At 42.6% G+C, this 10,767-nt stretch overlaps 1 protein-coding gene across 3 annotated transcripts in view; it reads right to left on the bottom strand.

Moving 5' to 3' along the window:
• Nucleotides 1–2,041: 2,041 nt before the first annotated feature.
• Slc25a21 (solute carrier family 25 member 21) overlaps nt 2,042–10,767 on the bottom strand; it is a 480,209-nt gene continuing 471,483 nt past the window's right edge. For all 3 annotated transcript variants that reach the window (XM_038337579.1, XM_038337578.1, XM_038337580.1), the window contains 3 exons: nt 7,368–7,549; nt 6,472–6,524; nt 2,042–2,964 (listed from right to left, as the gene is read on the bottom strand). In XM_038337579.1, the coding sequence (XP_038193507.1) occupies nt 2,903–2,964; nt 6,472–6,524; nt 7,368–7,549 (297 nt within the window). In that variant the 3' untranslated portion in view covers nt 2,042–2,902. The remainder of the gene's footprint in view (nt 2,965–6,471; nt 6,525–7,367; nt 7,550–10,767) is intronic.

The following is a 10,767-nucleotide window of genomic DNA, read 5'->3' as shown; positions in this document are numbered from 1 at the left end:
TAACTTAAAAGGAAATGGAGACTCCTACTCTAATGAATGTAACAATGGCTTTCTGTGAAGTTTACATTGTGTACCGGAGCATGTTTCACGTGTAGGTCAATAGGTGTTGGTATGAGAAATACAAATGCTATTTAATTTTTAGCAAATTCCCGTTATTCATTTATAGAATTACGGAACAGAGATTAACTGCTAAACATTTCTAGACCGATTTGATTTTCAGTTTCATGTTATGAGTAGACTTGCAGGATCTGCATATGTGTGTGTGCCCTCATGATTATATGGTTTATTTTAGAATAATTCATTTTCTTGGGCAAGATTCTACAGTTTGCACTCCTGCTTAGGAGGTTTCTCTTACTTGGAAAAATCAGGTTAAAAGTAACTTTTAGGACATTGGCTCAGTTCATCTGTTGAGACATTAATGTACTCGTGGTATTAATTTCATTCACTAACTAAACAGGTACCTTCCCAGATGTGGGCGTTAAAGATGCCAGCTTGTTGGCAGATTTGGTTTCTTTGCATTTGTGCTGTGCACAGCTAACATGCTGTGCAGGTTTCTTTGCCTCTTCTAAAGCTTGGATGGCTAGATCAGCTCGTTTTCGAGTCCCTAGGATATAAACCGTAAGCATATTTTTGACACAGAGTTATGTTCAAGGAACTGCTTTTTTTTTTTTTTTCAAACAGCAGATGTCTTATAGAGAGCTTCATACTGCATTTCTTTCTAAAGCAACCGGCATTCACAGCTACAAACAGGATTATAACTTCAGGAGAAGAAAAGCAGAAGGAGCCGATGAACTCTCAGGGCCATAGAATCCCTTTGATCTTGTAAAACTCCCCGTTGACGTCTGGAGTTTCCAGTGTGGTGAGAACACAGGCCATACCAGAATGGCACAAAGATTCAATCCAGTGTTTTGGTGGAGACTTGCAAAACATGCAGTAGAGGAACTTGCCATCCAGAAAAGCTGACTTAAGGTACAGAATTATTCTTTATCTAATGTTTTTAGGTGGCTCTTAGGAGTGTTGAAAAATATCATTTGTTTGTATGGAAACACAACTAATAATGTTATTTTCCTTATCTAAATTAAGAAAGCTTATTGTTATTTATATTTTTTCCGTTCTTTGTATTTTAAGAAATTAATATTAATAGCGTCAAAGTTTTCCACTTTTTCTTCTCTTCCCAGGTTTTTTATTAATTGCAGTAAATCCACATGGAGCAATTTTTAAGACAACAGAAAGCCTAAACAGAGTTAGCTACTCATGGCCACTTAGGATTTGAAGCCACTTTAAAAACTGAGAACAGGAAAACAGTGGAGCCAGGACTGCTTGGCCTCTAGAGCTGTGACTGTTGGCCAGTGTTGATGCCCCCTCCCTGACTCTCCCAGGGTAGACTTCTGATTGGCACGTGCACTCCTCATGATCCCCTTTCCATCCGGTGCTGTGCCTTGAGTCCTCTCCCACAGGGTGCCAGTGTGTAGCACCTTCAAGGACAGAAAGCAGTCACATGACACAAACACATTCTGCTCCGGGCTTTCTGTTTCTAATGACCCACATATTGAATATTGGGCTAAAATACAAATGAGAAAAAAAAAGCATGTTGGAAAAGATGTACAACAGAAGGCCATGTATGTATATACAGTATGTCAAAAGCCTTTTATTTTTATACTTCAAATGCTCTAAATTAATAAATACAAATAATTACCATGTCATTTTTACTGTTTATTTTCAAAATGTTTTGATGAGGATCCCCCATAGTAGAAATACCCTACGGTAGTAGTTAAGAACAGGTGCCGTCTAAAACATGCTGACATCTTTTTGTTGTTGACTTTCGCTACTGAAGTAGTCTCATTTGAGGCTGCAGACTTAGGAATCAGCTTTGGGTATATCAAGAGCAAAATAGCTGTACTTTTTTGAGTGCATGTTAGTGCATGAGTGCTTGAAAATGCTAAGAATGTATTTTCATTTTGAAAGATTTTCCCTTTATCATAGACATTTTAATATCCTAGACTGTTGATTTTTACTTAAAGATGCCATGTACACCCAAGAATCTGGAGAACAGTTTTATTTCTGTACATCCTTTTCAAGGATGGTGTAGGTAAGGACTCAGGACAAGGGTGTTTGGAGACAAATACAGTAAACAGAGAAGGGCCCAAGGAGTGCGTCCGGTTTGTGACTTAACATAAAACTATTCCAGTAATGAGACTTGTCTTCAAAATGAATTATGTAAAGGGAATCAGTTTAATATAACACCATGTATTCTATTTGTAATAAAAGACTCCAAATAGCATGATTTAAAAATAACCCAGTTAAACCACCACGTGAAATACAAAATAGATTTAAGAAAACAGACCCTAACTGTGTATTATTACTATAGAAAACCGGTGGACTCACATTTTTACACAGCACTCACAAAATTAAACATTCTCAAAAGGCTGTTTTGGTGTATTTAAATTTTTCTTTCTTCTCTTTTAAAATATGATTTTTGAAAAAATAGTCCTTATAAAAAACTTTTAAAGTTTGGCTTATAACTCAGTCTTTCTTTGAATAATTCTCAGGGAATTAGCCACAATTTGAACAATTTGTTTTTAAGAATTTAAGTATTTATATATAGACTTCTCAGAAGGATTATTAAATGAGTTTTCATTGTGAAGCAGTGTGAGTCGTATAGCTTTTATGAACTGTATCTGATCTGGACCCCACTCCTACCTAACTTACACACTCCACTGCTTCCTGTTCCTGTTCTTCGCACAGTGGCTCTATGGCCCAGATGTCTCTCTGTCTAAAACTCTAAAGCGATCAGAATAGGCTGTCTTCCCTCTTCACCGTACATCTAGCTTAGCTGGCTGTCTTCTCTTCATGGGACCGCAGATCACATGTCCGTTGTCAAGGGAATACTTTTGTTAGCACATCACCAGTTTTCCTGTAGCCATGCATAGGTGTATTCATACACCAACAACATCACTGCGCCACCTAGGAGAGAGGAAAGCTGCATCTCATCAGAGTCCTGAGAAAAGGCATCAACACACTCCCCGCCTCCACCCCATGGCACAGAGGCTCGGGAGGCCTTATCAGACGGGGCTTTTGGAATCATCAGTTCTGGAACTCTGAGCACAGATAGAAAACAACAACTGTGGAGAATTCTCAGAGTGAGATCAAGACCACTGTGTTTCCAAATGCATTTTCCCCCTATGAGTTTCTGCGACTTTCATCATTTCTCATCAGATTCTTTTTCAGGCACTTTCAGCTTTAAAAAAAAGTGAACAAATAAAGACATATTTACTCATGTAAAGGCATGTGACTTTTCTGCGAACAGAAAACTTTCAGATTCTTACATCTAGCCAAAAAGATTTCTCGCTTTTAGACATAATTGGCATTGTCTTAGTTGCATTTAAGAAAGAATTCTCCAAGACTGTGCTTTGACAGACGCGTCTGACTTTTAAACTGGATTGTGCTGTTTGGAAAATACTTTCTGAATATCTTAAAACACTGCTTTGCAGAACTTAACGAAAGCAAGTTGGGAGCTAAGCATCACTGCACTTCTCTGCCTCAGATGGGTGCAGACTTGAACTTGAACATTTGGAGGCAGAGCTGGGTGGCGTGGGACCGCCCTTTGTCTTAGATGAGAATGCTGTGTAACTGGTTGGGAAGTGGTTCACTGTCAAAGACATCAACAGGAATACGACTCAGTAAAATAAGCACAAAGGATGCTGGACACCTGCACTCTGGGGCAAGCATTTGCCTAGCTAACGCTACCTGATGTCGCGAATAGGATGTGTTCTGTGACTTAGAATGGCCTATGTGGAAAAAAAAGTTACAAAACCCAAATGTGGACAAAAACTCAGAGCATGACTTAGAACAGGCTTGGCTGCATGGGTGGAAGGTTGATCTTTTGGAAAGAAAAGGAACTTGATTTGGATCTTAGCTATTTTGCACACACTGCCATATGATTAAAAAAAACCTACAGGCTGCACATGTTTGTGTAACTATAAACCAAAGATAATTATCTGCCTGTAATTTTCATTTTTAACCCATGGAGATACTCCATTAAAGTCCTGTCAGCTGGTAAAACTCTCCTTGAATTCTAAAAATACAAACAAATGAACAAAGAAGAAACCCTATGGAGGGTTGTTGTTGTTGTTGTTGTTGTTGTGTGTCTGTCTGTCTGTGTGTGTGTGTATCTGTGTGTGTGCATGCTCACTGCATTTACTTTTACTAACTGTTCACAAGGTAAAGCATGTTCATGCATGCTCTCCACCCGCCCCCAAGACAGGGAAGAGAGAGAGAGAGAGAGAGGGAGAGGGGTAGACTACTTTGATTTTCAGCCTAGTGAGATCTAGAGGAGAAATCAGGGGTGTTGTTAGCCACATCTATCTGCTAAAACATTAACAAAAACAAGAGGAAATGGTTCTCTAGGATGAAGGTGAAAATTCCGGATGCCCCGCTTGCGTGCTTTCCTTCATCTCGTCCCGCCCTCCACTCTCTCCAATCCTCTTCCTTCCCTCCTTCACTTGTGATACTCCATCATCGATCTACCTCCAGCCCCCACTCGATGTATCTTAAGTTTAATTTTTGAATTTTATTTTAGAAAGCCCGACACCATCCCAAATGTGTGCCTGCCTCCGTGCCAGGGAGAGGGTGGCAGTCAGAGGGCTGCTTACAGGGTTTCTTCTCTCCTTCCCCCATGCAGGCCCTGGGGGAAGCCACTCAGGTCGCCAGGGTTAGTGGGAAGCATCTCTACCCACTGAGCCATCTCTCTGGCCCCCATTTTCTTTTATGCTATTTTCTTTTCTCCTTTAAATATGCTTGGCCTTAACTCAAAACCCCACCTTTCTTCTCTAAAGTCCTCCCTTTGATGTTCCTAGGACTTGCACATTTGAAATGAAGGCGAGGCCAGGTGTTTCCACTAGGTTACTGGTTCTTCTCAGTTTGGTTTAGGCTGGGCAGCAACACAACAACCCTTTCCATCACACTTAACACCACAGCAACTTAGGGCACCTCACGCAGAATCATTTAAAAACCTATGCAAGCATTTGAAAGCCTCTAACAGAACTTGGGTCCAGATTATTTAAGAATTTTGGTTCAAGGTTCCAGGGGATTATTACCACCTTAGCCACATTCTTCCTGGTTACTCTTTTTATCCCTACTCTTTAAGAAAACTGGCCTGGGCTGGGCCTGTGATTTTCACTGGTGTTGGGTCTGTTCTCGGGTCTTTAGTGTTTGCTGAGGGAAAGGCACAGAGATGCACAGCCCTGCCAATGTTTTTTATTCCTTAGTTGGTTTTGACACATGGGCTGGTGATTGACAGGAGGCAGGTCTAGATGGCAACTATGAAGAAAAAGCCATGCTCAGGTGCCCACAGAGGTTGGGGTAGGAGATGGGCAGTGTGAGATGTTCTCCAGCTTCAGCTCAGGTGCTGCTGGCCATTCTCTCTCTAAGTTAGGGGGACACGTCCCTTTTCCAGATGGAGAGTCGAATGTAAACACACTTGTGGGAATACAGGAGGACGTGGGTGTTAAAATGGAGGAACAGCAAAGGGAGGAGAGAATGTTCCAGAGAAGGCAACCAGCATGTCTAAGGAGACCTGGTTAAAAAAAAAAAAGTCTGTGCGGTCTAGAACATATGTTCATACTTAATCATAGGGTGGCTCGTAATCCAGGGCTATTTGCCCAGGCGGCTGAGTCTCCAGCAGCTATTTTCTTATCTGTTTACAGAGAGGCAGCTGACATTCCCTGTGGGAATGTCGGGCTTCTTTCTTTCTTTCTTTCTTTCTTTCTTTCTTTCTTTCTTTCTTTCTTTCTTTCTTTCTTTCTTTCTTTCTTTCTCCTCCTCCTCCTCCTCCTCCTCCTCCTCCTCCTCCTCCTCCTCCTCCTCCTCCTCCTCCTCCTCCTCCTCCTCCTCCTCCTCCTCCTTCTTCCACTCCCTCTTATTTTCTTTTTGTGGTCTCCTGTCCCCAAGCCAGGAGTCTTCACTACCAAACTGATGGAGTCTGGGACAAGCGAGTGCTTCACTTCACAGAAGTGATGGGGAGTGAGGTTCAGGGAACTCTTGATGTTCAGGGAAGCAAGCCCTCTTCCTTTCATCTTTTGGAAATGAAGAGGAGGCAGAAACAAGATTGAGCCTGGAGCCCAAGGGAGAATTTTAGCAGATGGCTTTCTCTGTGAAATCCTTGACTCAGCCTGAAGCCACTGTGTATGACTTGGGGCTCACTCAGGCTTGGGTGGCTGTGGATCTTTTCTCACTGACATGACGATGATGCTCATTGGCCTCCAGCACAGCCATAAGTAGTATTTTTAAACAAAGGTAGAGTGTTTCTAATGGATGCTTTCTGTAGCCTGAACTGATAACTTTGTGTCCTAACATTTTCACTCTCCCCCAGTGTGGTAAACTTCAGTGGTGTTGCTGACCCTCATAGGCAACAAAAGCAGAGATGCCAGAACAGTAAAGAGGGAAGGACACAAGTAGTCAGAGCATCATTACCTGGTCCAAGTCTCATCACCTTGGGAAGCAGGCCTTTGTATAAGGCTAGAATCCTGTAACAGAAAAGAGAGAAGGGCGCAACATTCTTACTCTGGACATAGGTAGTTAGACCCCAGCTTCATTGAGAGCCTCCCTCGGCATTTGCAAAGAAATTACTTGAAATTACACCCACCCCCAACCTGACAGTATCTGGCTTGGTATTTGCTGCAGCTAATTAGATGAAGGGAAAGTAAATCAGTTCTTTATTACAGGCTGTGTTGGTCCTGTCCAATCAGAAACACGCCTTTCATCAGTGAGATGGTTCTTGCTTTCAAGACAGCCATGTATAAGGGTAAAAACGACGTTTGTAATTGAATTTAAAAGACTGCAAGTCCAGTCTTCACTTAGGAAATACGATGCAGTTTAGGTGGAAATAATAAAGTATGGCTTGTTTACTTAAGAAACTAAAACTTTGAAAAAGATTTAAAAAGTCTAATATTTAAAAATTTAAGTATCCAGATTTTCAGAATGCTAATATTAGATCTTTTAGGAGTACAGAGTTAGACAATATTTTGGTTAGCTTTTCAGGCAGAAGACAAGTATTCTGCCTGCATGCCAATAAGACATACAACATACAATAACATCATGCACGTTGACAGGTAAAGAGTTCATCTGAACCTTCTCAGGCAAACTTTTAGAGTTTTGTATAGCCATGCCTGTCTGCATGACCATGGTGGTGGGAGGACACTGTGCCAACATCTCAATACTGTGTGGCCTTGCAAAGCTTGTCATGGATTCCACAGACCTCCTTAGCCATAAGGCCAGCCTAGGAAGGCCCACTGGCTTTCATCAAAACAGACAAGACCGTTTCAACAATCCTTGAGCCTTGCACATTTATTGAAGGAACAATCTGTTACCCTTCTTCCTGGTAGACTGTCGCCATTGTTTTAAAGCAGTTTCTGTACTTGATCTCTCCAGGAACTGGCTGGGGCCCTTGGATCCTACTCTTGGCAACATCAAAGGGGATGTTAAAGACTGAGCCCATTGTCCCCGAGAGAAAACCAATCCCAAATTTTCTCAAAAACTCCAAGGTTGGATCCTAAAAGAAAAGAACAAAACAAAAGAAGGGGAAGTGGAAGCTCCTAAATTGGTTAAACATTGTAGAGCGACAAGTCCAGGGAGCAGACCATCGCCCTCCGGGCACCATCGCCCTCCCGGCACCACGGCCCTCTCGGCACCATGGCCCTCCCGGCACCATGGCCCTCCCCTCCCGGCACCATGGCCCTCCTGGCACCCCCCTGTTATTCCAGCCCAGCACATTAGGATTTCCTACGCTGGAACTTGTTTTCTTGACAATCCCATTGGCTATGTTTTTACACATGGTCTAAATTGCTGAAGTACACATTTCCTCACACAGGATTTATAAACACAGTTCATAAAGAAAGACTGGTATGGCATATGGGGATGATTTGTATAATTGGGCTTCACAATGTACTTAGTATTACTGTATCAAAACAGGAGAAATCCAAGCACACTATTAGCTAATTGGCCAGAATATTTTACAAATGACAGCAACTTCCACCATGAAGCCTACTAAAACGCTCATGTGTGTGGACCCCAAATGTTAAATTAAATCAAGGCTACTCTCAGTCTGCTGCTATTCCCCTCCAGGTTTTTTGCATTTATTTTCACGTGTAGCTTGATCCACTGTACTGAGAAGTGCTAGCTTCCTGTTATTAACAAACCGACTTGGGGCGGCTGCAAAACAGCCTGTGACATTCTGTGCATTAGAAACAGTAGTAAGTCACTGGGCTAATTGGCTGAAGAATTTACAACTCATTGTTCCCGAGGCTTTCTCTTCCTTCATGGAACAGAAGGAAAGGAGAGAAGGATGGGGAAGAGATGGAGGGAGGAGAGAAGGAGAGAGGAGGGGACAGGAACACACTCTCTCTCTCTCTCTCTCTCTCTCTCTCTCTCTCTCTCTCTCTCTCTCTCTCTCTCTCTCTTTTCATGTGAATGTAGGCCCTTCACATTGGTCTGACTTGACCTTTCCAATCTTCCTAGCTCTCCTTTCTGACATCAAAGTATTTAATTAGGTCTTATGTGGGAGTCACTTTCCTCGGGTCTATTTCTGTGCCCAGAGAGTTTGCAGTAAGCTTTGTTATAATGAATTTGCTGGGAAGTTCTCATTATGTTTGCAGGCTCAGTGTTTGCCCTGAAAAGAAGCTGTATCACGTAGTATGAGCAACTAACCCTGATGACCTCCCCACGTCACCTTCCTCTGACTTTTTTCATCAATATTTCAGAGACATTGACATACAGAAACAACACGAGCTTGTGTGATTACACTTTTTAAAAACCTACGAGAACTTGTGTGTGTGTGTGTGTGTGTGTGTGTGTGTGTGTGTGTGCGTACTTGGCTAAGAAAAAGAGGGGTAGGGTGGAACAAATACATTCTTATATTGAGGTCCGAGTAGTACATGATTCTAGCTACCCTGAAAGAAGGAAACTCCTGGAGGCCCCTAAATTCTCCACTAAACCAGGAGTCACAATCACTGAAACTCCTATGAGGTTAAATATAAAAAACATGAGCAAGGGATTCGGTAATAATTTTTGGATCAGGGCCATACAGGTGCCAGGAGGGTTTAAAGGGATTTAAAAATCAACGGGGTGTTTCTAGAGGAGAAACAATGCGCTGACTGCAGAATGACTGAGGTGTGTTTCAATAATTCCCCATCCTTCGTTTTTCTCTTTTACAAGGAGAGAAAAATGCCTTCATGCTGCCCTTCTGCATTACTGCACAGAAGCAGGACCTGGGCTCCAGAGGGGGCAAATTTAGCACCTGCTCAAGTTGTCTGATTGGGGGCAAGTCGTTGAACCCCTTAGAGCACAGTGTACAGAGGGTAGACTTTAACATCTACATCTTCCGTGCACTGTATCATTTTCTTAGAAGGGATGGTAGATGTAAAAGTGTTCCCAGCACTGTATAAGACTGGCAGAAACTAGAGGGTGTTAGGATGAACTAACCAACCTTCCTTCCTGTCTTCCTTCCTTTCTTTCTTTTATTCTTTCATATTATACATTTGTTTGTGTGTACACGTGTGCCCACTCTGGCGAAGTATGTGGAGGTCAGAGGACAACTTTCCAGAGTTAGTTCTCTCCTTCTACCATGTGGGCTCTACGAACGGAGCTCAGGGGGCAAATGTTTGGGCACAAGTGTTCTCCCCCCAAACCATCTTGGCAGCTCCAGGAACCATGTTTTCTGAAGACACAAAACATCCTGTATAAAGATGCTACCGTAGTGTACATAGCTGAAATCCATGTTTTCCCCCTATTCCGGGTGATGGCAAAAATGATAATCTTTATACACAGCTGGCTGGGAAGGTCAGGGGACCTTGTTAAACATCTAGACTTTTCCTATCTCCTCATCTGTTTGCTAAGGATTGGTGTTGTATTGGAAGGTTATCTAAAACACCAGTGAAACTCTCTGTGCTTGAGACACTGTGGGAGTCTAAGACCACGGAGACCTCTGTGTCTGTAGTGTGTGCATTGGCACAAGTACATGTCAAACCCATGTTTTTGTATTTTCCCCAGCATAATAATAAGACCCACAGGAGCTCCTAAGTACAGTTGTCAAGTCTGGGTCCCATTTCAGACCCCTCTCTGTTTCCCAGATAAGCTTCCTTCCTCTTTGGAAAGAAGACTGGAAACGGTTTTTATGTGGGGCTGGTGCAATGGCTCAGCAGGCAGAAGCTCTTGTACACACACAAGCCTGACAACTTGGGTTTGAACTCTGGATGTCATGAGGTGGAGGGCGAGGACTGACTCCTGAAAGTTGTTCTCTGACCTTCACATGCATGCCCCCTCATAAATAAATATAAAAGTCATTAAAACCATGATGAAAACCAGTGATTTGGGGGAATCTTCATAGGCAAAATGGAGGGTCAGTCACCATGTTTGTGGGCACTAATGTTCTTCTGTGGCTGAAAGTTTATCCCTCATCAACTGGCTTCTGAATCCATGGCTAGTTTGTTCCTTTGACTTCATGACGTGCTTTGTGCTGGATCTTCTGTGGGACAATGGTCTGTACCCTGTCACTGGTATTTTAAATAAATTCTGATTGGACCAGTAGCCAGGCAGGAAGTATAGATGGGGCAACCAGGCAGGAAGTAGAGGTGGGGCAACGAGAATTCTGGGAAGAGGGAGTTTCAGTCTGCAGTTATCACCCAGACACAGAGGAAGCCAGACACAGAGCAAGCAAGACCACGAAAAAGGTACCAAGCCACGTGGCTAACACAGACAACAGTTATGTGCTAA

Source organism: Arvicola amphibius, chromosome 7 (genome assembly GCF_903992535.2).
Source record: "Arvicola amphibius chromosome 7, mArvAmp1.2, whole genome shotgun sequence".
Classification (NCBI taxonomy): domain Eukaryota; kingdom Metazoa; phylum Chordata; class Mammalia; order Rodentia; family Cricetidae; genus Arvicola; species Arvicola amphibius.
The sequence above is the reverse complement of the archived record's forward strand: the minus strand, read 5'-3'. Positions and strand labels throughout refer to the sequence as shown.